Source organism: Pongo abelii, chromosome 11 (genome assembly GCF_028885655.2).
Source record: "Pongo abelii isolate AG06213 chromosome 11, NHGRI_mPonAbe1-v2.0_pri, whole genome shotgun sequence".
NCBI lineage: Eukaryota > Metazoa > Chordata > Mammalia > Primates > Hominidae > Pongo > Pongo abelii.
Genome location: NC_071996.2, coordinates 118,139,539 through 118,165,954, shown reverse-complemented (window position 1 = coordinate 118,165,954; position 26,416 = coordinate 118,139,539). Strand labels below are relative to the sequence as shown.

Below are 26,416 nucleotides of genomic sequence, written 5' to 3'. Positions count from 1 at the left end.
CTGTAAAGCAATTTGTTTGGAGTTTGTGAAAAATGGCATAGGGTTACTAGGATAATTAACCTTTCACAGACACGATACTTCCTCAGAACCAGAGAAGCCAGATTCACAGGGACAGCATCTCTACTTCAGATGGAGCAGTGGCCCCTGAGTCTGGGCAGCATGATCTTGTAGGAGAAAACCAATATTTGAATATTTCAGCTTTTATTTTGCCAAGTGCTTTTGCTTTTGTCTATTTTGCCTTCAGTTTTTATCATTTTGTTTACCTGTCCTCATGCTTTATGAATGTAGACAATTGCTAAGTTATTACAGGCAACAATGTTTACTTAGTAAAAGAGCCCAGATTTACCATCCAAATTCAGCCAGAATTTGGAAAGTTGAAAGATGTGGTCTGTACATTTCTCCAGTGACCGGGACATTTGACTATCAGAAATGGCTCCTCCGGTTCACCACAAAGGAGCTGCTTTTTGCCCTACAATCAGCCATTGCTTTTACTGACCTGTTCATTGACTTTCATTCTCTTTAATTATTGCCTCAACACCTGAGATGTGGCAGCGTTTTTTGGAACCTGGCCTGTTTTATGAACACTTGGCAGTGGTTAATCTTTGAAATTGACACAAACATTACATGTGAAGTAGAGCAGTAGGCACCATAGCTTTATAGGCTTTGCTCTGTGATTTCATGCAAGTGTTAGGAGAAAGTATGATATGGTCGACCTTAGTACTAAATTAGGATAGCTTTTATGCTGTCTCAGCAACTGTGCGTAGTCAGTTCACCCAGGAAATCCTTTGGTCTTCTTGATGGGTAGAGAACTTCGGGACACCTGGGAGGAACCACTTGGAAGCCCACAAACATGAGGCTGGTGGGCAACATAAAACATTTGGGAAGAACATGGAGTAGACATTGAGTGTGATCCAAAGATTCCTGTATTTCTGTGTGGAGAAAGGGAATAGCACAAAGTGAGCTTATCCCAGCTGCTGCTGGTTTGTTTTCCTTGCATTTCTTCTAGATTAATGAGGAATACAGTCAGCTCTGTGTATCTGTGTGTTCTATGTTTATGGGTTCAACCAACTGCGAATCAAAAGTATTTGGGAGAAAAGCCAATAACAATACGCAATAAAAAGTAATGCAAATTTAAAAATATCGTATAACAACTATCTACATAGCATTTATATTATATTAGGTATTATAAGTAATTTAGAGATGATTTAAAGTATACTGGAGGATGTGTGTAGGTTATTTGCAAATACATCATTTTATTTGAGGAATCTGTGGATTTTGGTATCTGCTGGGATTCTGGAACCAATCCCCCACAGATACTGAGGGATGACTGTACTCTATTTCTGATAACAGTGAGGCAGGGACCTTACAACATGACCACATATCCTTTGGACATGTTGAATTTTTGCACTTGGCTCTGGTTGTGTTTTAGTTTGATTTTTGCAAAGCCTGACTTACAAAATTAGACTTTTTTGTCATCTTTGTTATATATTTGTATATTATATGTACCTATAAGCTATTGTAAACATAAAGTTATAGACATAAGTAGCTAGTGTAATGATTATTTTTGTTCATTTTGCTGGCTAATACATAGTAATTTATATATTTTGCTTTCTGGGAAATTTTTGGACTATCAGGCAAGCATTTACTTATATTGGTGGCAACTTTTTCTTCTAACCATAAGAATAATTTATCTTTATTAATGAGGATCCCTAGGGTCTAGGGCAGAGTTTTGTAAATTCTTTCTTAAAGGGGCAGTTAGAGTAAACGTTTTCAGCTTTGCAGGCCATGAAATCTCTATCATAGCTGTTCAGCTCTGCCTTCTTAGTGCAAAAGTAGCCATAGACAATATGCAAACTAATAAAACTTATGTACAAAACTGGGTGACTGGCCCATAGGCTTTATAGTTTGCCTACTCTTGGTCTAGGAATGTGAAGAAACCGTAATAGAATATTAAGTCAGGATAAAATGATGGCATCCTCCTGTCTTGGTGAATTTTCTCTATTAACATGTTCAAGATTACTTCATACGAGTTTTGTCAGTTTACTTAGAGTTTTGCTGGAATTATTAAATCCATTTTTATTTCCTTGAACTTAATTATTAAATGCAATTATTGTCACCAGTTGTCAGATTATGTTATGGTACATTTTTTAAAAGTTAATTTTTATTGTTTTTAAGAGCACCAATTAATAGTGTCCTTTTAAATTTTTTTATGAGTTGAATGTATGCCTCTCGCCTTAGCTTTATTTTAATAGACATATCCTTAAAATCAGATTTGCTTATATAAATATATTTACATATATTTATATATTCTTTCTTTTTTTGGGGGGGGGAGGGGTGGGGGACAGAGTCTTGCTCTGTCACCCAGGCTGGAGTGCAGTGGCACAATCTCAGCTCACTGCAACCTCCGCCTCCTGGGTTCAAGCAATTCTTCTGCTTCAGCTTCCCAAATAGCTGGGATTACAGGCACCTGCCATCATGCCAGGCTACTTTTTATATTTTTAGTAGAGACAGAGTTTCACCATGTTGGCCAGGCTGGTCTCGAACTCCTCACCTCAGGTGATCTGTCCTCCTCGGCCTCCCAAAGTCTTGGGATTACAGGCATGAGCCACCATACCTGGCCAACCTTTTTAGAAACAGTTTTCATTTCATTCCTATCTTAATTTTCTCATTTGCAGCCAAGAATGAATAAATCTATGTGTACACATATTGCAATTCTGCTATCTTATTTATATTTTGCACCCACCTGCTTCAGAAAAGGATTTGAAGTGGCTCTAAAGTTAAAGCTACTATAAAATGGAACAAGGAGTTGGTAAAGAGGAAAGAGTTACTACAACTGGAGTGAATTTAGTTTTGGTTACCTTTAAGGCAGCCAAAGCAAATAAGGGGAAGGACCAGGTTTTGTGCTGTCAAAAGGTAATGCATCTTTTTTGGTGGTGATTATTTATATTTTGTACCCACCTACTTCAGAAAAGGATTTGAAGTGGCTCTAAAGTTATTTAGACTTGCATTGTATTGTTTCTTAAGCATGTTGATAAACTTGCAGTTTCTACAGTTTGAGCACATGGTTGCGCTGAGCATGCTTGGTGTATGCACCGAGGGCAGAGAACCCAGCAGGAGTTTGTTCTCCTGCACTAGTTACCTTCCCCCACTGCAGGTACGGCTTTATTGATTGATTTCTGAGCTTGGAAACATTATTAATAAACATTGTATAATACCTTGCCCCAAACTACCTCTGGGCATCATCATTGGCCATAACCTTTCCATAGCTACCACCCTACTGGCAGCTACTTCTCTTTTCTTGCCCCTACCACTTGCATTAGTTTTCTATTGCTGCCAAAACAAACTACCACAAAGTTAGTGATTCAAAGCAATGCAAATTAATTTTCTTTCTTTCTTTCTTTCTTTCTTTCTTTATTATTATTATACTTTAGGTATATCTCCCAATGCCATCCCTCCCCCCTCCCCCCACCCCACAACAGTCCCCAGAGTGTGATGTTCCCCTTCCTGTGTCCATGTGTTCTCATTGTTCGCTTCCCACCTATGAGTGAGAATATGCGGTGTTTGGTTTTTTGTCCTTGCGATAGTTTGCTGAGAATGATGGTTTCCAGCTTCATCCATGTCCCTACAAAGGACATGAACTCATCCTTTTTTATGGCTGCATAGTATTCCATGGTGTATATGTGCCACATTTTCTTAATCCAGCCTATCATTGATGGGCATTTGGGTTGGTTCCAAGTCTTTGCTATTGTGAATAGTGCCGCAATAAACATACGTGTGCATGTGTCTTTATAGCAGCATGATTTACAGTCCTTTGGGTATATACCCAGTAATGGGATGGCTGGGTTAAATGGTATTTCTAGTTCTAGATCCCTGAGGAATCGCCACACTGACTTCCACAAGGGTTGAACGAGTTTACAGTCACACCAACAGTGTAAAAGTGTTCCTATTTCTCCACATCCTCTCCAGCACCTGTTGTTTCCTGATTTTTTAATGATATCCATTCTAACTGGTATGAGATGGTATCTCATCGTGGTTTTGATTTGCATTTCTCTGATGGCCAGTGATGGTGAGCATTTTTTCATGTGTTTTTTGGCTGCATAAATGTCTTCTTTTGAGAAGTGTCTGTTCATGTCCTTCACCCACTTTTTGATGGGGTTGTTTGTTTTTTTCTTATAAATTTGTTTGAGTTCATTGTAGATTCTGGATATTAGCCCTTTGTCAGATGAGTAGGTTGCGAAAATTTTCTCCCATTTTGTAGGTTGCCTGTTCACTCTGATGGTAGTTTCTTTTGCTGTGCAGAAGCTCTTGAGTTTAATTAGATCCCGTTTGTCAATTTTGGCTTTTGTTGCCATTGCTTTTGGTGTTTTAGACATGAAGTCCTTGCCCATGCCTGTGTCCTGAATGGTAATGCCTAGGTTTTCTTCTAGGGTTTTTATGGTTTTAGGTCTAACGTTTAAGTCTTTAATCCATCTTGAATTGATTTTTGTATAAGGTGTAAGGAAGGGATCCAGTTTCAGCTTTCTCCATATGGCTAGCCAGTTTTCCCAGCACCATTTATTAAATAGGGAATCCTTTCCCCATTGCTTGTTTTTGTCAGGTTTGTCAAAGATCAGATAGTTGTAGATATGTGGCATTATTTCTGATGGCTCTGTTCTGTTCCATTGATCTATATCTCTGTTTTGGTACCAGTACCATGCTGTTTTGGTTGCTGTAGCCTTGTAGTATAGTTTGAAGTCAGGTAGTGTGATGCCTCCAGCTTTGTTCTTTTGGCTTAGGATTGACTTGGCGATGCGAGCTCTTTTTTGGTTCCATATGAACTTTAAAGTAGTTTTTTCCAATTCTGTGAAGAAAGTCATTGGTAGCTTGATGGGGATGGCATTGAATCTGTAAATTACCTTGGGCGGTATGGCCATTTTCACGATATTGATTCTTCCTACCCATGAGCATGGAATGTTCTTCCATTTGTTTGTATCCTCTTTTATTTCCTTGAGCAGTGGTTTGTAGTTCTCCTTGAAGAGGTCCTTCACGTCCCTTGTAAGTTGGATTCCTAGATATTTTATTCTCTTTGAAGCAATTGTGAATGGGAGTTCACTCATGATTTGGCTCTCTGTTTGTCTGTTGTTGGTGTATAAGAATGCTTGTGATTTTTCTACATTGGTTTTGTATCCTGAGACTTTGCTGAAGTTGCTTATCAGCTTAAGGAGATTTTGGGCTGAGACAATGGGGTTTTCTAGATATACTATCATGTCATCTGCAAACAGGGACAATTTGACTTCCTCTTTTCCTAATTGAATACCCTTTATTTCCTTCTCCTGCCTAATTGCCCTGGCCAGAACTTCCAACACTATGTTGAATAGGAGTGGTGAGAGAGGGCATTCCTGTCTTGTGCCAGTTTTCAAAGGGAATGCTTCCAGTTTTTGCCCATTCAGTATGATATTGGCTGTGGGTTTGTCATAGATAGCTCTTATTATTTTGAGATACATCCCATCAATACCTAATTTATTGAGAGTTTTTAGCATGAAGGGTTGTTGAACTTTGTCAAAGGCCTTTTCTGCATCTATTGAGATAATGATGTGGTTTTTGTCTTTGGTTCTGTTTATATGCTGGATTACATTTATTGATTTGCATATATTGAACCAGCCTTGCATCCCAGGGATGAAGCCCACTTGATCATGGTGGATAAGCTTTTTGATGTGCTGCTGGATTCGGTTTGCCAGTATTTTATTGAGGATTTTTGCATCAATGTTCATCAAGGATATTGGTCTAAAATTCTCTTTTTTGGTTGTGTCTCTGCCCGGCTTTGGTATCAGGATGATGCTGGCCTCATAAAATGAGTTAGGGAGGATTCCCTCTTTTTCTATTGATTGGAATAGTTTCAGAAGGAATGGTACCACCTCCTCCTTGTACCTCTGGTAGAATTCGGCTGTGAATCCATCTGGTCCTGGACTCTTTTTGGTTGGTAAGCTATTGATTATTGCCACAATTTCAGCTCCTGTTATTGGTCTATTCAGAGATTCAACTTCTTCTTGGTTTAGTCTTGGGAGGGTGTATGTGTTGAGGAATTTATCCATTTCTTCTACATTTTCTAGTTTATTTGCATAGAGGTGTTTGTAATATTCTCTGATGGTAGTTTGTATTTCTGTGGGATTGGTGGTGATATCCCCTTTATCATTTTTTACTGCATCTATTTTATTCTTCTCTCTTTTGTTCTTTATGAGTCTTGCTAGCGGTCTATCAATTTTGTTGATCCTTTCAAAAAACCAGCTCCTGGATTCATTAATTTTTTGAAGGGTTTTTTGTGTCTCTATTTCCTTCAGTTCTGCTCTGATTTTAGTTATTTCTTGCCTTCTGCTAGCTTTTGAATGTGTTTGCTCTTGCTTTTCTAGTTCTTTTAATTGTGATGTTAGGGTGTCAATTTTGGATCTTTCCTGCTTTCTCTTGTGGGCATTTAGTGCTATAAATTTCCCTCTACACACTGCTTTGAATGCATCCCAGAGATTCTGGTATGTTGTGTCTTGGTTCTCGTTGGTTTCGAAGAACATCTTTATTTCTGCCTTCATTTCGTTATGTACCCATTAGTCGTTCAGGAGCAGGTTGTTCAGTTTCCATGTAGTTGAGCGGTTTTGAGTGAGATTCTTAATCCTGAGTTCTAGCTTGATTGCACTGTGATCTGAGAGATAGTTTGTTATAATTTCTGTTCTTTTACATTTGCTGAGGAGTGCTTTACTTCCAAGTATGTGGTCAATTTTGGAATAGGTGTGGTGTGCTGCTGAAAAAAATGTATATTCTGTTGATTTGGGGTGGAGAGTTCTGTAGATGTCTATTAGGTCCGCTTGGTGCAGAGCTGAGTTCACTTCCTGGGTATCCTTTTTGACTTTCTGTCTCGTTGATCTGTCTAATGTTGACAGTGGGGTGTTAAAGTCTCCCATTATTAATGTGTGGGAGTCTAAGGCTCTTTGTAGGTCCCTCAGGACTTGCTTTATGAATCTGGGTGCTCCTGTATTGGGTGCATATATATTTAGGATAGTTAGCTCTTCTTGTTGAATTGATCCCTTTACCATTATGTAATGGCCTTCTTTGTCTCTTTTGATGTTTGTTGGCTTAAAGTCTATTTTATCAGAGACTAGGATTGCAACCCCTGCCTTTTTTTGCTTTCCATTTGGTTAGTAGATCTTCCTCCATCCTTTTATTTTGAGCCTATGTGTGTCTCTGCACGTGAGATGGGTTTCCTGAATACAGCACACTGATGGGTCTTGACTCTTGATCCAGTTTGCCAGTCTGTGTCTTTTAATCGGAGTATTTAGTCCATTTACATTTAAAGTTAATATTGTTATGTGTGAATTTGATCCTGTCATTATGATGTTAGCTGGTTATTTTGCTCGTTAGTTGATGCAGTCTCTTCCTAGTCTCGATGGTCTTTACATTTTGGCATGATTTTGCAGCAGCTGGTACCAGTTGTGCCTTTCCATGTTTAGTGCTTCCTTCAGGAGCTCTTTTAGGGCAGGCCTGGTGGTGACAAAATCTCTCAGCATTTGCTTGTCTGTAAAGTATTTTATTTCTCCTTCACTTATGAAGCTTAGTTTGGCTGGATATGAAATTCTGGGTTGAAAATTCTTTTCTTTAAGAATGTTGAATATTGGCCCCCACTCTCTTCTGGCTTGCAGAGTTTCTGCCGAGAGATCCGCTGTTAGTCTGATGGGCTTTCCTTTGAGGGTAACCCGACCTTTGTCTCTGGCTGCCCTTAACATTTTTTCCTTCATTTCAACTTTGGTGAACCTGACAATTATGTGTCTTGGAGTTGCTCTTCTCGAGGAGTATCTTTGTGGCGTTCTCTGTATTTCCTGAATCTGAATGTTGGCCTGCTCTGCTAGATTGGGGCAGTTCTCCTGGATAATATCCTGCGGAGTGTTTTCCAACATGGTTCCATTCCACCCATCCCTTTCAGGTACACCAGTCAGATGTAGATTTGGTCTTTTCACATAGTCCCACATTTCTTGGAGGCTTTGCTCGTTTCTTTTTATTCTTTTTTCTCTAAACTTCCCTTCTCGCTTCATTTCATTCATTTCATCTTCCATTGCTGATACCCTTTCTTCCATTTGATCGCATTGGCTTCTGAGGCTTCTGCATTCTTCACATAGTTCTCGAGCCTTGGTTTTCAGCTCCATCAGCTCCTTTAAGCACTTCTCTGTATTGGTTATTCTAGTTATACATTCTTCTAAATTTTTTTCAAAGTTTTCAACTTCTTTGCCTTTGGTTTGAATATCCTCCCGTAGCTCGGAGTAATGATCGTCTGAAGCCTTCTTCTCTCAGCTCGTCAAAGTCATTCTCCGTCCAGCTTTGTTCCGTTGCTGGTGAGGAACTGCGTTCCTTTGGAGGAGGAGAGGCGCTCTGCTTTTTAAAGTTTCCAGTTTTTCTGCTCTGTTTTTTCCCCATCTTTGTGGTTTTATCTACTTTTGGTCTTTGATGATGGTGATGTACAGATGGGTTTTTGGTGTGGATGTCCTTTCTTGTTTGTTAGTTTTCCTTCTAACAGATAGGACCCTCAGCTGCAGGTCTGTTGGAGTACCTGGCCGTGTGAGGTGTCAGTCTGCCCCTGCTGGGGGGTGCCTCCCAGTTAGGCTGCTCGGGGGTCAGGGGTCAGGGACACACTTGGGGAGGCAGTCTGCCAGTTCTCAGATCTCCAGCTGCATGCTGGGAGAACCACTGCTCTCCTCAAAGCTGTCAGACAGGGACATTTAAGTCTGCAGAGGTTACTGCTGTCTTTTTGTTTGTCTGTGCCCTGCTCCCAGAGGTGGAGCCTACAGAAGCAGGTAGGCCTCCTTGAGCTGTGGTGGGCTCCACCCAGTGCTTCCAGTCTGCTTTGTTTACCTAAGCAAGCCTGGGCAATGGCAGGCGCCCCTCCCCCAGCCTCGCTTCCGCCTTGCAGTTTGATCTCAGACTGCTGTGCTAGCAATGAGCGAGACTCCGTGGGCGTAGGACCCTCTGAGCCAGGTGCGGGATATAATCTCCTGGTGCGCCGTTTTTTAAGCCCGTGGGAAAAGCGCAGTATTCGGTTGGGAGTGACCCGATTTTCCAGGTGCAGTCTGTCACCCCTTTCTTTGACCAGGAAAGGGAACTCCCTGACCCCTTGCGCTTCCCAAGTGAGGCAATGCCTCGCCCTTCTTCGGCTCGCGCACGGTGCGCGCACCCACTGACCTGCGCCCACTGTCTGGCACTCCCTAGTGAGATGAACCCGGTACCTCAGATGGAAATGCAGAAATCACCCGTCTTCTGCGTCACTCACACTGGGAGCTGTAGACCGGAGCTGTTCCTATTCGGCCGTCTTGGCTCCTCCCCCTGCAAATTAATTTTCTTACAGTTCTGTACACCTGAAGTCTAGTATGGGTGTCATCACACTAAAATCATGTTGTCAGTTGTTTTCAGGAGGTTCCAGGAAAGACCCATTTCATTTTTACTTGGATGGTTGGCAGGGACTTCATAGTTCTTGTGGTAAGACTGAGATCCAGATTTCTTGCTGATTTTCAGCTGAGGGTTGTTTCCAGGTTCTAGAGACTATCACATTCCTTTAGTTCGTGGTCCTCTTCTTCATCTTCAAATCCAGCATCAGCAGAATGAGTCCTTCTCACATCTCATCTTTCTGACATAGCCAGGAAGACCCTCTGCTTTTAAGAATTCATATGATTAAATTGGGCTACTTGAGAAATGCGGAATAATCTCCCCGTCTCAAGGTGTGTCCACTTAATTACATTGCAGTGTCCCTTTCACCACGTAAGGTAACATAGTCACAGGTTCTGGGGATTATTAGTGTGTGGACATTTTTGGAGGTCATAATTTTTTGACCACACCACTGAAGTAGCTTCCTAATTTCCCTTTGTATTTCCTGCAGTCAGTTCTCTATGTAACAGGCAGAGTAATCTGACCGAAATCAAAATTGTCATTTCTCTGCTCTCCTATCAATAAGTCTTTTTTATACCCATCTTCCTATTTGAATATCTTCATAACTCATGTTCCTATTTGAATGTCTGCATCACCTATGTTAAACTGCTATTGAGAACACTGTGTCATGAATGGGAGAGTTTATGAGAAGGCTTTATGCCTAAGTAGAAACTAAGATACTCATTATTTATTCTTCTGATTTATTACCACAATTACTTTTGCACCAACCCAATAGAAAACAAAATACTAAGGATATAGAGAAAATTTTTTATTTTCTATTATGTCAGCTTTGCTTGAGAATGTGTGCCATACTGACCTTCCCCTTTTCTTCCCCCACACCCACCTACCAAGTTCTCTAGCACAAATTCTTGAAATGGCAATGATTACTCATAATTTATGCCACAGCAGTGACTTACTGTGGAATAGAAGAATGGCTTGAAGCTGGCATGCCATGATTTGTTAGTGACGTAGACATAATAGATAATGTTTTGAATGCAACTTACAAGGCATGGTATGCTTAGAACATAACAAAGGTGATGAAGATCCCCTGGAGAGAGAGAAGATCCCTTGTGAGGAGTCTCATTTAGAGTTTAACTTTGTAGTTTATTATACTTGAACACAGTCATGTTATGTTGTGGGTGAAATTATGTATCCTTCATAGTAGTTTCATGAGAAGGTAGCAAGGGAAACAAAAGCAGCCTTGGCATATGTGATATTTTCAAGAGTTCAATTTCTAAAACACCTCTTGGAGTTAGTATCTATTTTTCTCCTCTGTCACTCACCATGTGTGTATAAGTCTGCTTTTGTAATACCAGTAACTTATTGTGCCATTGACCAGGTTATCAGAATTATCTGTTAAATTACAGGCATACCTCATTTAACTGCACTTCACTTTTTTGTGCTTCACAGCGTTTTGTTTTTGTGTTTTTTGACAGTCCTGCATTGAGCAAGTCTGTCAGTGCTGTTTTTCCAACAGCATATGCTCAGTGTGTCTCTCTGTCACATTTTGGTAATTCTCACAATATTTCAGATCTTTTCACTACTGTTGTATCTGTTACGGTGATTTGTGATCAGTGATCTTCGATGTTACTATTGTAATTGCTTTGGGGCACCACAAACCCTGGCCATGTAACATAGCAAACTTAATTGATAAATGTTGTCTTTTCTGACTATTCTGCTTACTGATAATTCTCCCATCTCTCTCCCTTTGAATCCTTGTTTCCTGGGACACAAGAATATTGAATTTAGGTAAACTAACAACCCTACAATGTCCTCTGAATTTTCAAGTGGAAGGAAGAGTCACTCATCTCTTACTTTATATAAGAAGCTAGAAATGATGAGTGAGGAAGGCATGTTGAAAGTTGAGATAGGCCAAAAGCTAGGTCTCTTGCCAAACAGCCAATTTGTGAATGCAAAGAAAAAGTTCTTTAAGGAATTTAAAAGTGCTACCCTGTTGAATACACAAATGAGATGAGAAGAAAGCATAACCGCCTTATTGCCGATATGAGGAGAGTTGGAATGGTCTGGATAGATGATCAAACCAACCACGTTTCCTTAAGCAAAACCCTACTCCAGAGCAAGATCTTAAATCTCTTCAATTCTGTGAAGGCTGAGAGAGGTGAGGAAGCTGCAGAAGAAAAGTTGGAAGCTAGCAGAGGTTGGTTCATGAAGTTGAAGGAAAAAAGCTGTCTCCATAATATAACAATGCAAGTTGAAACGGCAGGTGCTGATGGAGAAACTGCAGCAGGTTATCCAGAAGATCTAGCCAAGATAATTATGAGAGTGGCACACTAAACAACAGATTTCAGTGAAGTTGAAACAGCCTTTTGTTGGAAGAATATGCCATCTGGGTCTTTCATAGCTAGAAAGGAGAAGTCAATGCCTGGCTTCAAAGGACAGGCTTTCTTGTTAGGGGCTAATGCAGCTGGTGACTTGAAGTGGAAGCCAATGCTCATTTACCATTTGGAACAACAAAGCCTGGGTGAGAGCACATCTTGACAGCATGGTTTGCTAAATATTTTAAGCCCGCTGTTGAGACCTACTGTTCAGGAAGAATATTCAAAATATTACTAATTGACAGTGCCACCTAGTCACCCAAGTGTTCTGATGAAGTTAAGGACATTAATGCTGTTTTCATGTCTCCCAGCAAAACATCAATTCTGTAGCCCATGGATCAAGGAGTAACTTTTACTTTCAAGTCTTATTACTTAAAAAAATACATTTTGTAAGGCTATAGCTGCTATAGATGGGGATTCCACAGATAATTCTGGAAATGACTCACCATTCTAGATGCCATTAATATTATTGATGATTCATGGGAGGATGTCCAAATGTTAACATTAACAGTAGTTTGGAAAAGAGTTGATTACAGTTTTTATGGATGACTTTGAGAGGTTCAGAACTTAAGTGGAGAAAGTAACTATAGATATAGTAGAAATAGCAAGATAACTAGAATTAGAAGTGGAGCCTGAAGACGCGACTGAATTGCTGCAGCCTCATGATCAAACTTCAATGGATGAGGCGTTGTTTGTTATAGATGAGAAAGAAAGTGGTTTCTGCAGATGGAATCTGCTTCTGGTGAAGATGTTGTGAACACTGTTGAAATGACAACAAAGGATTTAGAAAATTACATCATCTTAGTTGATAAAACAGCAGCAGGGTTTGAGAGGATTGGCTCCAATCTTGAGAAGTTCTACGTGGATAAAATGCTACCAAACAGCGTCACATGCTACAGATAAATCTTTCATGAAATGAAGTCAGTGGATGTGGCATACTTTATTGTCCTGATTTAAGAAACTGTCACAACCACCCAAACCTTCAGCAGCTACCTGCTTGCTCAGTCAGCAGCCAGCAGCATCAAGGCAAGACCATCCACCAGCAAAACGATTGTCACCATTTTTTAGCAATAAAGTTATTTTCAATTAAGGTCTGTTCATTTTTTTTAAAACATAACGCTATTGCACACTTAGTAGACTACAGTATAGTGTGCATATAACTTTTATATGTGCTGGGAAACCAGAAGATTTGTGTGACTTGCTTTATTGTAATATTTGCTTTATCGCAGTGATCTGGAACTGAACCGACAGTATCTCCGAGATATGCCTGTATTTTATTCAGTGAATTCTAAGAAGCTAGAGAAATATTTAACATATTTTAGAGCTTCATTCCAGATGGTTCATTTTTGTTTGTTTGTTTTAATGGTATCTAATTGCCAAGAAGGAAAGTTTTTGGCTCCTGGTTGGTTCATTTACATGGAAAGGCTTAACCATGCTAGGCAAGTCATTTGTCTTATACTTAATTGTAATGTTCTGTATTGTTTTTATGAATATGTTTATTATTAATGGTATTTTAGAAGAGCTAACCTTTATAATAAGGAAAAGTTTTGTTTTTATGTGTGTGTTTTTGGAAAGTTAATTTATATTGCTGGAATATGTGTGGATCTGCAATATGTACAAATGTGTGAAGGATCTTTTGTTTGATTGAAAGATTAGCAATAAAAGATTCAGTGGGACACACATACACTCTTATTTTCAGCCTTCAGTGTATTACTTGAAAATACCAAATTCATTTAAAATTTTTAATAAGCCTTGGCAAATACTTTCCTTAGATAAATTATTTTTGCTATGGTTTAAGAAAAGTTCAATTATTCTTTCAAGTTGTGAGGAGCCCAAAAGTGAGTACTTGAAAGTAATTTAAAGAAGCCAGAATCAAAACTTAATCTATTTCCTGGCTACTTCATATCAGTTCAAGCTATTCTAGTTACTGTAGACTCTATCTAATTATCATAATTTTATATATGCGCGTGGCATTACATTTACATGAAGTAGAAAGATGAAAATACAACAAACTTTCAAGTACTAGGGAGGAGAAAGCAGATTGGTTATAAAAAGCAAGCCGTTTGCTAATCAGCTATACAGTTCAGGGGTGGGGAGAATGTTAACAAAAGACACTTTGATAATATGAAAAGGTGACATGAAAGAAAAATAGCAACTGTCTAGCAACCTTAAAAGAGAGTCTACTTGTATTCTTTAAATTGTCACTCCGTTTCTGTTTGACTATTCCCTTGAGACTCTTCCATTTCACAATTGTGTTTATATTATTTTTTAAGCTTCTTTAATATGTTTTTTTGCATTACCATGTAGAATTAGAATGGGGAAATCTTTGAGAAGGTTTTTTTGTGTGAGTACTTTCATGTTAAAGGTAGGCAATGTGTGTGGTTCTGGCAGTTTATCTGCTCACTTGTTACAGGATTGTTTTGGAAAAGAAATCAAATTTGTATCTTGGCAGATATTCCTGCATTCATTTGTAACCGATATGAATATAAAGGAAATGTTGCAGGGGCTCACACCTGTAATCCCAATAATTTTGGAAGCTAAGGCAGGAGATTGCTTGAGTCCATTAGTTTGGGCAACATAGTGAGACCCCCATCTCTACAAAACAATAAAAACAAATTAGCCAGGCATGGTAATGTATGCCTGGCTACTACTCAGGAGGCTGAGGCAGGAGAATTGCTTGGGCCCAGGAGCTTGAGGTTACAGTGAGCTATGATCATGCCATTGCATTCCAGTTGCTAAATACATGACAACTTGCTCTAGAAGTAGAATTTGCACTGTTAAGAAATCTGGGAAAATATTGCTTTTTTTTTTATTCTTGAAACTGGGGTTTCAAGAAACCTACAATCCTTTTAGACCCATTGAGCATTTAAGGTCATTTTGTTAATTTAGGAATATAAAAATGTATGTTGCATGTGGATTTACTTTTTTAGAAAACTGAAGATTTGAGAAACAGCCCAGAGCACAGAAACAGAGAAAATTAGAAATAAAAAGCTTTTTTTTTTTTTCTGAGATAGAAGTCTCGCTCTTTTGCCCAGGCTGGAGTGCAGTGGCATGATCTCAACTCACTGCAACCTCTGCCTCCTGGGTTCAAGCAGTTCTCCTGTCTCAGCCTCCTGAGTAGCTAGGATTACAGGCGTGTGCCACCATGCCTGGCTAATTTTTGTGTTTTTAGTAGAGACGGGATTTCACCATGTTGGCTAGGCTGATCTCAAACTCCTGACCTCATGATTTGCCTGCCTCAGCCTCCCAAAGTGCTGGGATTACAGGTGTGAGCCACTGCGTCTGGCCAGCAAAATTTTTTAAAAAGAAAAAAAAATCAAATATTATATTTAGGAGAATTAGTGATTTCTACATTATCAAACCAACAGAGGAAAAAAAAATTCATTTCAGAAAAAGGTAGTGGGAGAAGGGGTGGGTAGGGAGAGATTTATTCACTAAAGAAGCACTCACAAAACTCATTGAACACAATATTATGCATGTAACTCCTGTCTATAGCTTTTTATTCAGTCTTTTTTGAGAGTATGCTCTGCTCCTTATTTTTGCTTTATCATCATGGACTTAGGTACTGTACCCTGCCCTGTTATCCTAAAGAAGTGATTTAGTTATATTTGCAGTAACTGGTGATAATAATGTAATTTCAAGAAAATTTTTACCTTCATCCCACTGCGTAAATGCTTCCTTCTTCCTAAAGCCTGACATTGTTTTACAAAGGGACAGTATCTTTTATATTACAGCTAGAGATTTTTTAAAAGGCTTTAAGAGTTAACGGATACTTAAAACATAATATGTAATTAAATATAAACGATAGATGTCAGATCTTTCCACATTACATGAAGGGACAAATTTAAGAGACCCTGGTATTAGATAGCTGGAGGATTATTATCTCTCACTTTTAGGAAAATGAATAAAAAAGAAGAATGGGAGGGCAGACTACCTGAGACCGGTTCCCCAGGACTCCTTTGCCACAGTCTGCCTTCGCTGGAGGCTGGCAGCAGAGGGAAGCTATTTTTTTTTTCTTACTTCAAGACAGCTTTAAAGTGACCTTAAAAGTCTACTCACTTATAGTAGGATTTAGTTGGATCATGACACACAAGACACAGAAAGTTCAAAACTGGAAGGGGTCTTCAATTTTAATGCTATTTAATAATTGACAGTGTCTTTATATGAAAGCCGAATTAATATTGTCTGTCTTCAGAGTATTTTCCTTGCCTTGTGCCTCATTTTAATTCACTTATTCCCCAGATCTTGTTCATCTGATTTAAAAAGAGGTTGTGATTTCTACAGTAAAGTTATTGTATTTCCTACTTTGCCTCATCTGCCTCCTCTCTCCACTGCATCAGTGTGCTACTGTTGCTACTGTTACAACATTGTTTCATAGCTCTCCAGAGTACTGGAATAGAGAAATAGAGAGAGAAATTGAAAACCACTTGTTAGAAAAGACTTGTAAGGCTACATCACAGAAGCTCTATTTCCTATAGTTGAGTTAGTTGATAATGGGTGGTGATTTTAGTCTTGAACTGGGCGGGGAGCAGGGGGATAAAAATTTAATGCTGATTCTGTGGGCTGATTTGAATAGGTTTGTACTGATCTCTTTTTTTGCCATTTTAAACAGAGCAACTGTTGCTTCCTAGAAAATGTTGAACAAATAAGGTGAATATAAACTAAATGTATTAGGATGGAGTAACTGCCAATAAAATGGCAGTTTTTGGCTGTTTTTTAACTTTGGTTTCACTGAGTAGTCTTCTGGACTAAACAGTTTTGTTTGTTTTAAACAATACTCAGAAGCCATTTACAAATGCTCAGAAATTTTTTTTTCACAAATGAAATTATGGCTTTTAAAACTTCATTATGAGCAGATGATCTTTGGCCAGTGTCCTTTATTTGGTACCTTGAAATGAATTTTGAATATGGCTTTCTAATAGATTTTGTAGTCTATATTCAAGCATGACTGTACTTCTTGGTATCTCAAATAATTTATACGTAGATAATTTCTTTTTTGTTTTGTTTTTTTGAGACGGAGTCTTGCTCTGTGGCCCCAGGCTGGAGTGCAGTGACATGATCTTGGCTCACTGCGACCTCTGGCTCCCGGGCTCAAGTGATTCTCCTGCCTCAGCCTCCCAAGTAACTGGGATTCCAGGCTGGCACCACCATGCCCTACTAGTTTTGTATTTTTAGTAGAGACGGGGTTTCACCATGTTGACCAGGCTGGTCTCAAACTTCTGACCTCAGGTGATCCACCCGCCTCGGCCTCTCAAAGTGTTGGGATTACAGGCGTGAGCCACCAAACCCGGCCTAATAATTTATTAACTCATGAACAATAGCCTTAAGAGAAAATGATTTAAGTTTTACTTTATATTGAAGAAGACAGCATTTTAAAAAATCTCAGTACTTTCCTTTGTTTCCTTAATGCTTTTTAATTTCTGTTTTGTTCATTTTTCTAGGGCGACATACCTTCTGTTGAATACCTTTTACAAAATGGAAGTGATCCAAATGTTAAAGACCATGCTGGATGGACACCATTGGTAGTTGTCTGGTTTTTATTCTCATTCTTTTTATGTTTTACAGTTCTGATAGTTTATAATTGTGTAGTTGTCTATATATCATCCTCTGCCACATACACTCTTTTTAGTCTGAAGAATTTATGTTTTCATCAAGTATGAGAACATGATTATTTTCCTTCTAGCTTTTCATTTGTGACAGGCAAGAAATTGGTTACCTTTTGACAGACTACCTTTAGATTTAGGAAGCCACTTGTACTGTATTGCAGAATTTAGCTAATGTCTAGAGGTAACAGCTACAGCTGACATCAGGCTCCATTCTGTAGCACTGCATGTCACTGGAACCAAATTTCTTGGAACAAAAAGAGGTCGGAGGAACTGAGTATAGGAAAGTGATCACAAGGAAGTGATTCTTACTGAGGGTCAATCTTAGCCTCACTTATACCCTATCCAGTTGAAGATATATAAGGTAGTAGAAATCTTTGCTTACATTAAACATTTTTAAAAGTCTTTGCTTATTATTACTAAAAATAAGTGTGAAGCATAATCTGGAAACAGAATGACACAAATACTTGGAAACAGTTGGTATGTAGGCCCATTACATTAGGACAAACATGAGATTTGAATGCAGCCACAGAAGTGTCAGCAAATGAAGTAGATGCCTTCACCCTGTAAACTAGCAATTCAGCCCAGAAATTAGGAGACTCTCAATAGGCTAGGTGCAAGAAAGCTGGGAGAGTTTAGTCTAGATCAGTCGCTTTGCTGGTTGGACTCTACTGGCTGGCTAACCTTTTCAAAGAAAGGTTAATTTTATTTTTTTCTTCAAAGCCACTAAGGCAAGTTGTAGTAAAGATTGGTTAGCGATTTAGAGGGTTTAGTGCCTAATTTGGATTCCTTTCTCCTAAAAATAGACCTGCAGATGTTGAGTGTGGTATCACTTATTATGAATTGAAATTGATGTACTTAAAAAGTATAGAATGCCAGAGATATATTAGAATACAGCATTGTTTGTAGTTCATTAGACATAAGGAAAGATTTGGATGTAAGGCATCTTTGAACACTCCATTGTTGCCATTTCTGTCATTCAGCAAGCTCTTTTTGTATTCCTACTCGTGTTATTTCTCTTATCAATAACAGCAGCCATACAGCAATCTGTAGGTTCAGCAAATAGCTTGTCTTAAAAGCACTCCTTCACGGATACTTACTTTGTTGCATGATATGTGTATGTACTGGTACAGATTTTATGTATCATCTTGTTATTAAATACGTAGTCTTTTTTTCTTAATGTTTTACATTTATTGTAGAACATTTAAGGAGCTACCGTTGGTTTAAAACTACATTTTCTTCTAAAAAAAAACAGTGCTTGACCCAAGGCTCAAATGAGAATGGCCTTTTCTTTTTTCATGAGTTACACAGATCTTGATTGAAAGATTATTAATAGTAACTTTCACTCTGTCAACAACTTATAGTCTTTTTGAGTATTTAGTTAACAATAAATTTACTGCCTGACGTTTACATTTATTTTTCTAAAGTGTGATATTATAATATCATCCATTGCTCTTTCTTATCACTTGTTTCACTTCTTTTTCAAAAAATTTAATTAGCATGAAGCTTGCAATCATGGGCACCTGAAGGTAGTGGAATTATTGCTCCAGCATAAGGCATTGGTGAACACCACCGGGTATCAAAATGACTCACCACTTCACGATGCAGCTAAGAATGGGCACATGGATATAGTCAAGCTGTTACTTTCCTATGGAGCCTCCAGAAATGCTGTGTAAGTAGTTCAACTTAAAAATTATTTTTAAAATTGACCTATATTCTTGAATCAAGCTATGTGATAAAGCAGAGACTTTAATAGTCAAGTTCATAGCTTTCTTCACTTTCACAACTAAAATTAGATGTGATCATCAAATTCTGCATTCGTAATCAGCATTCATGCCCTTTCTGTTTATGATACAGTTGGTCCTTCATATTCTTGGGTTCCACACTTGAGGATTCAGCCAACTGCAGATCAAAAATAACTGGGAAATATCAGTGACAGATCGGATAATGACAATGTGGTACATGTATACCATGGAATACTGTGCAGCTACAAAAAAGAATGAGATCATGTTTTTTGTGGGCATATGGATGGAGCTGGAGGCCATTATCCTTAGTAAACTAATGCATAAACACTAAACCAAATACTGCATGTTCTCACTTATAAGGGAGAGCTAAATGATGAGAATTCATGAACACAAAGAAGGGAACGACAGACACCAGAGTCTACTTGAGTGTGGAGGGTGGGAGGAGGGAGAGGAGCAGAAAAAATAACTATTAGGTACTAGGCTCAATACCTGGGTGGTGAAATAATCTGTACAGCATACCCCCGTTACACAAGTTTACCTATATAACAAGCCTTCACAACTTAAAACCTAAAGTAAAAGTATAAAAAGGGGAAAAAAAACAATAAAAAATAACAATACGATAATAAGTAATATAGATAAAACAATATAGTATAAATATTTATACAGCATTTCATACTATTAGGTATTACAAGTAATCTGGAGATGATTTAAAGTATACGGGAGGATGTGTGTAGTTTACAAGCAAATACTATGCCATCTTTTATAAGAGACTTGAGCAGCTGCACATTTTGACATCACAAAGGTTGAGGAACCAATTCCCCATGGATAACAATGGGGATAACTGTGCTGACATATTTGGGGGAGATTTACTTTCTTAATTCAGAAACAATTGTCAATTTTGGAAGCTTTCATTTAATGGAAAAATTTACTTAGTGTTTATATTCTGTAGATTGATTTACACTTTAATAAGCAATTGTAGAAATAATTATTTTGTATGCTTCCTAATAGTTTGGAATTATTTTAAATATTTCATTCGCATTTTATTTTTTCTGTGTATTTACTATTACAACAGGTAAAGCATATAAGAATTTAAATATTGGGCCAGGGCAGTTGAATTATTTCTTAGATTTTTCACATCATTCACATGAGGATCTGGGTGAACTTTTTGCAGTGTCAGGACACGGAGATGCATTAGTGAATGCCAGCAGCTGGATTTTAAAATTGGTATTGTCAAGAGTGTCACAAGTAAATGCTGTATGTAGATTTTGTATCTTTAATCTGTAACTTGGTTCATGTCTCCCTATATATTACTTTATTCTTTTCAGTTAATTAAGTAGTTGAAATGAAAATGCAGGCATTGTGTCTCTGCCCTTGTTGCTTCTATAGGTTTGAAAAGAGCACAAAAAAATTAAGTTTTCAATGGTGACAGATGCAAATAAGAATTATAAAATGCAGAGCTTCTAGGTTGTAATTTTTTATCGGTAACTACTTAACATAATTGAAAACCAAATTAATAATGCAAGAATGTACCATACCTTGGTGCTGTTAGTTTCAGTAGATGTGTCTAATCTCTTTTATCTCTCATCACAGGTTATAAGATAATTGGGGGAAATTCAGGGGATGTGTATATTCTTCCGGTTTTTATTTGTGTGTGTGTGTGTGTGTGCATGCGTGCATGTTTGTGTGTGTCTCCATATACATGGACCTATTTCTTTGTAAGGACCTAACCAAAATGACCCTCCCATATGTGTTGCAAGCTATTTGATAAAGCAAATTATTGCTTGGGTCAGGTGAAACTGACTAGTTTTCATTCTAGGGTTCTTAAATCAGCCATGACTACTTTAATGAATGGAGCACTGGTCAGGGCGTTAGGGAATCTAGCTTTTATTTGTGACTCCATTACTGACTTTATAGCTTCAGGCAGGTTAATTTCTGTGCCTTGGTGTCCTCACCTATAAAACATGGGTGATGCCTGCTGCGTTTCTATTTCTTCAGAGCATAGTGAGGATTAATGAGCCAAGACACAGAGCCTGTCCTGTGGTTTGTACACCATGATTCGTCACTGCACTGTGAGGGCTTATTAATATACAAGGAGTGGCATGAGACAGTGAGTGAGTCTGCCTTCACAGGTGCCTTCAGTGTTGTTTTAAGTAGGACTACCTAGTGAAGTGGCAAATTTAGGTATATCTGTTCCTCAGCACTGTCCAGTAGACCTTCCTGTGGTGGTGGAAATGTTTATGCTGGACATTCAATAGCCACTAGTCACCTCTACTATTGAACACTTGAAAATTAGCTGTTGCTACCAAGGAATAAATTTTAAAATGTATGTTATTTTAACCACTTGTGCCAGTGACTACTGTGTTGGACAGCTGGTTGATTCAGCTGGGTAGTTGGGAAGTAGGGTTTATTTCACACAAGAGGTTGGGATTGATATTGGATAAAGGATAGTAGGGCAGATGAAGGGACAGATTTAATCCTAGGGTATAAGAGTGTGGTAGCTCTTTCTAAAAATTTCCTTTCCAAACTATTGGTCTTCATACTTTTTTCCTGTGTTTTTCACCTTTTAAAAAAATGTCGTAGTCATTGTTGTTCATCTGATTGGCTTTACAAATTTCCTAACTGTTCTCCTCCTTTTCAGATTACTTTTCTTTAATTCACTTTCCATACTGCAGCTAGAGTGCCTTCAGAAAAACACGAGTCTGGCCAAATCATTTATTTGCTTAAAACCCTTCCATGGCTTCTCCTTAATGTTTTTAAAATAAAGGTTAAATCCCAAAATATGGTTTATAAGACCCTGGATGGTCTGGTGCTACTCCCCTCCCTGTTCTCATCAGTCTTTCCACAGCTTCTCCTTTCCCCCTTTCCTTCAAGCATTTTTTGCACCAGCTTTTATGAATTTTTGTTTCCTTAAAATATGTAGGGTCTTTTACCTCCTAGCCTTTGTACATGCCTTTGCATTGTCTAGAATATTTGTTTTTGGTAGCCAGTTTCTCATTTGAGTTTCACCTGGGTTATCGTGTCCTTTTGGCCGCCTTTCCTGATGTGGTACTTCTCCCCAGTCATAGGACTTACTGTTTCCTCCCTTCTCGTGAGGCTGTAAGCTGTATGGGCCAGGGATCATGTGTGCCCTCCCTAGTTCTGCCAAGTGCCTAATGTAGCCTATATCCACGTTTGTTTGTAGAGTGAATTAGTGTTTGAATGAATGAAGATTATGGTATACTTTTTCCTCTTTTTTGATAAAAGGTCAGATGACTTGAAAATGGGAATTGCCTCCTTCTGCTACTACCTTTACTATGTGACAAGATGTCTAAAACCAAGTTTCCCTTATCTGTGCCTTTTCTAAGGTGGTTGAACTGGTTCCTGGGAGCTTTTGCCCAATTGGCATCCATGGCATGTTACTTTTTGTGGGATTGTGGCTACCCAAAGTAATTCCTATAGCCTTGACTTTTAAGTGCATGCTGTCTCCATGTTCTAGATTGTGTCTTCTAGAATTAGGTAGTAACAGGTGAAAATAGATGAAATTTATTCCTGCCCTTTCCTCTATTTCTTAAGGAGATCATGGGAAGGGGGTCTGGAGCTTGGAGACTATGGGATTCTTACTACTCTTCTTTTTCTTCCTGAAGCTCTTATTCCTTATAAGCCATTAACATCTCAAATTCTGGAATCTGAGTTGGCAAACAAACTTTTTCTTTCTCTGCTTACTGTATCTCTTTTACTCTTGGTGGAACTCCTTTCTCAATAACCAGGCCGAAATTCTTCCCATGGAAGAAGAGTAAGAACCAGCAAGGGCAAACACCATTCTGTCTGACCCTCTTTAGGGTTTGCTACTTTGGCTGACTGAAGAAGTAAAGTCCTTTTTGCTTACTGTAAATTTCTAAATGGCCTCCTTTAGCTCTAGCATAGACATTTTGGCTGTCTTCTTCATGACCTCAAGGTTGAAGTTTTCTCTTAGATGCCTTCCTTTCCTCTTAAGTCTTCTCATAGTCCCTCCATTGCTCCTTTGCCTCATCATCTCCTCAGTTGCCTGGCTGCTTCTGTTCTAGTAGGAGTGAACAGTCTGTTAAAGCACTGATTACAGAATGGTGTGAGGCATGCCTTCTTAGCACGGTGCTCACAGTAGTGTGAAAGTCTCAACTAGGGCTGGAAGTAAGACCAGAGGAAGTCACAGAAGGCTTTCTGGAAGAAGAAGAACTCCGAATTTTGAAAAAACTAGAATGGGAGGATGGGCTTTTCAGAAAAATAAGATATGGGTGCTAAGGTACTCAAGGGCAGACTGCTTCTTCTTTCATTCTAGGAACTTCTGTTCGTGATGTAAGTGGAATAAAAGGATGGAGGAGGATGAGAGGCCAGTGAAGATGGGCAGGGACTTTGAAAGGCTTTGTGTGCTAAACAGAGTGCTGATCTTAAGTTGAAAACCTCCTCCTCCACACTGGGGGGGGAACTCAGTTAAGAGGTTTGTCCAGTAATCCAGGAAAGGAGTGATGAGAGTCAAATCAAAGTAGTGACAATAATGGTGGGAGGGGGGTGGGTTGGAGAATTAGCCGTATTTATTAATTTATTCTTTCAAATGAAGTTTGATTTACTTTGTGCTGTTTCAAAAATACCATATTAGGATGTTTTGAAGTTGGGTAGGTACATAGATTCTAGTGGAGTACCGATTAGGGTGTTGATTGAAATTGGTAAGTATATACAGTGGATTAATAAAGTTGGTTTCTGTCAAGTCGATTGATAAACTTGATGTCGTGTGTTATTCTTTAAATGAATACATCAGTTTGCTAGTTTTTTATTTAGGAACTTTGCATTTTAAAAGTTAGAGTGATTTGTGATTTTATCTTTCACTTCTTGCCAGTAGATTTTGATATCAAAGTTACACTCATAGCTTCTAAAAAGTAATCAGGACCAAGATATGTGTCTCCATTTGTTTAAGCATTCTGTTATATATATCTTAGTAAAGTTTTTAGTCTGTTTCATATATATGTATATATGTATACACATGCATATAACTATTAATTGAGGTTATTCTAGGTATAGACTGAGTATCCCTTGCCCAAAATGCTTGAGATCGAAGTATTTTGGATTTCTTTCAGATTTTGGAATATTTGCATATACATAATGAGATATCTTAGGGATGGTTCTCAAGACTAAAGGTGAAATTTATCTTTGTTTCATAAACATTTTATACACATAGCCTGAAGGTAATTTTATACAATATTTTAAACAATTTTATGCATTAAAAAGGTTTTTTAAGTACTGTGTTTGGAATTTTCCGCTTGTTGTGTCATGTTGGTGCTCAAAAAGTTCCCAATTTTGGAGCGTTTCAAATTTCAGATTTTTGGATTAGCAATCCTCAACCTGTATGGTATTTGATTATTTGTTGCTAGTAAACTGGATATTGTGTTAATAAATATAATTTGTTATTCTTGATATATAGGAGAGCTGTTGATTCAGTACATTTCTATCCAGTCAACACCTAATTCTAAACATCTAATTATCATTTATTAACTTCTGTTTCTTACTGCATTTGTCAGTACTTCCAGAATGATACAATAATGATGATAGTTGGCTTGCTTGTTTCGTTCTTCCTTTTTTAAAAAAGTACTGACCCGTAGAGTTATAGTCAATACTAATATCCATATTAAATACAAAGATTAATGTTCTTTATTGCCCTGTGGAAGCTTTCTTCCCTTTATTATTTTCTAACAAGACTGTATTTTATTTTGTTGAATGATTTTCAGCTTCTGCAGAGATGATCTTATACTTTTTTTGTTTTTGTTTTTGAGATAGGGTCTCACTGTGTTGCCCAAGCTGGTCTTGAACTCCTGGGCTCAAGTGATCCTCCGACCTCAGCCTCCCAAAGCTTATGCTTTTTTGACTATTGATGTTATTAATACATTTAAAAATATTAAATAATGCTTGTATTCCTGGGATAAACTTGACTTGGTGTTGTGTGTCATTTAAACACAAATTTTACATGAATTTGCTAGGGTTTTAGGAATTTTGCATTTATGATTTTAAGTTAGAGTGATTTGTGATTTTTATCTTTCATTTTTTTGCCTCAGATTTTGATATCAAAATTATACTCATAGTTTCTAAAAAGTACTCAGAATGCTTTTTTTTTTTTTTCCTTTTTCCCTTTCCTCTTCTCTGGAACATGAATAGAATATCTTCTGGAAATATCCTGCTCCCTGCCAACTTAGCATAACATTATCTATTTTGATAACTCACATATTATATAATTTTTGGAGCTCTCTCTAGTTTTATTAGTAGTAATCACTCTGATATACCAGTGTATTCATGATAAAATACAGACACTAAAGAGGAAATGGACTTTTTTTTTTATCCCATTAAGTTCATCCTTAAAAAGTCCCTGTGGATTGAGAAGCCGAGGTCAGGAGATCGAGACCATCCTGGCTAACACGATGAAACCCCGTCTCTACTAAAAATACAAAAAATTAGCTGGGCGTGGTGGCGGGCACCTGTAGTCCCAGCTACTCAGGAGGCTGAGGCAGGAGAATGGTGTGAACCCGGGAGGCGGAGGTTGCAGTGAGCTGAGATCGCACCACTGCACTCCAGCCTGGGCGAGAGAGTGAGACTCCGTCTCAAAAAAAAAAAAAAGTCCCTGTGGACTGTAAAAATTTTACCTATTTTGACGTTTTGTCTGAGGCTGTGATTTTGATTAACTTTATAACTTTCCTATTACTGTAAGAATATTAGTTTGAATTAGAAGAGTAAATATTTTTGTAATGCAGCCCTAGGAGAGAGAAGAAAAACTAAGACAAAATCCAGCCATTGAGTTAGTCTCGGATGTCACTGGGAGAGAGGAAGGCCTGTATAAGAGGGCTAAGTAATCCAGGTTTTATCCTGATACATGTTCTGGTATTATTAATAAGTTATGGGCCTGGCGCTGTGCCTCATGCCTATAATCCCAACACTTTGGGAGGCCGAGGCGGGTGGATCACTTGAGGTCAGGAGTTCGCGACTAGCCTAGCCAACATGGTGAAACCCCATCTCTACTAAAAATACAAAAATTAGCCGGGTGTGGCGGCGTGTGCCTGTAGTCCCAGCTACTCGGGAGGCTGAGGCACAAGAATCTCTTGAACCCAGGAAGCAGAGGTTGCAGTAAGCCAAGATCGTGCCACCACCCTCCAACCTGGGGGACAGAGCGAGACTCGGTCTCAAAATTAATAATAATAATAATAATAAGATATCATGAATGGTGCTAAGTAAGATGTGACTTTAAATATTGGAGACCAGGCTTAAGAACTACCTTTTCAGTAGTGACATATAAAATATAAAG

General features: G+C 38.3%; 1 protein-coding gene across 3 annotated transcripts in view; it reads left to right on the top strand.

The window, feature by feature from the left end:
- The window catches only part of BARD1 (BRCA1 associated RING domain 1), an 87,289-nt gene that overhangs the window by 28,536 nt on the left and 32,337 nt on the right, over positions 1–26,416 (top strand). For all 3 annotated transcript variants that reach the window (XM_009238068.4, XM_009238071.4, XM_024243577.3), the window contains 2 exons: positions 17,213–17,293; positions 18,874–19,046. In XM_009238068.4, the coding sequence (XP_009236343.2) occupies positions 17,213–17,293; positions 18,874–19,046 (254 nt within the window). The remainder of the gene's footprint in view (positions 1–17,212; positions 17,294–18,873; positions 19,047–26,416) is intronic.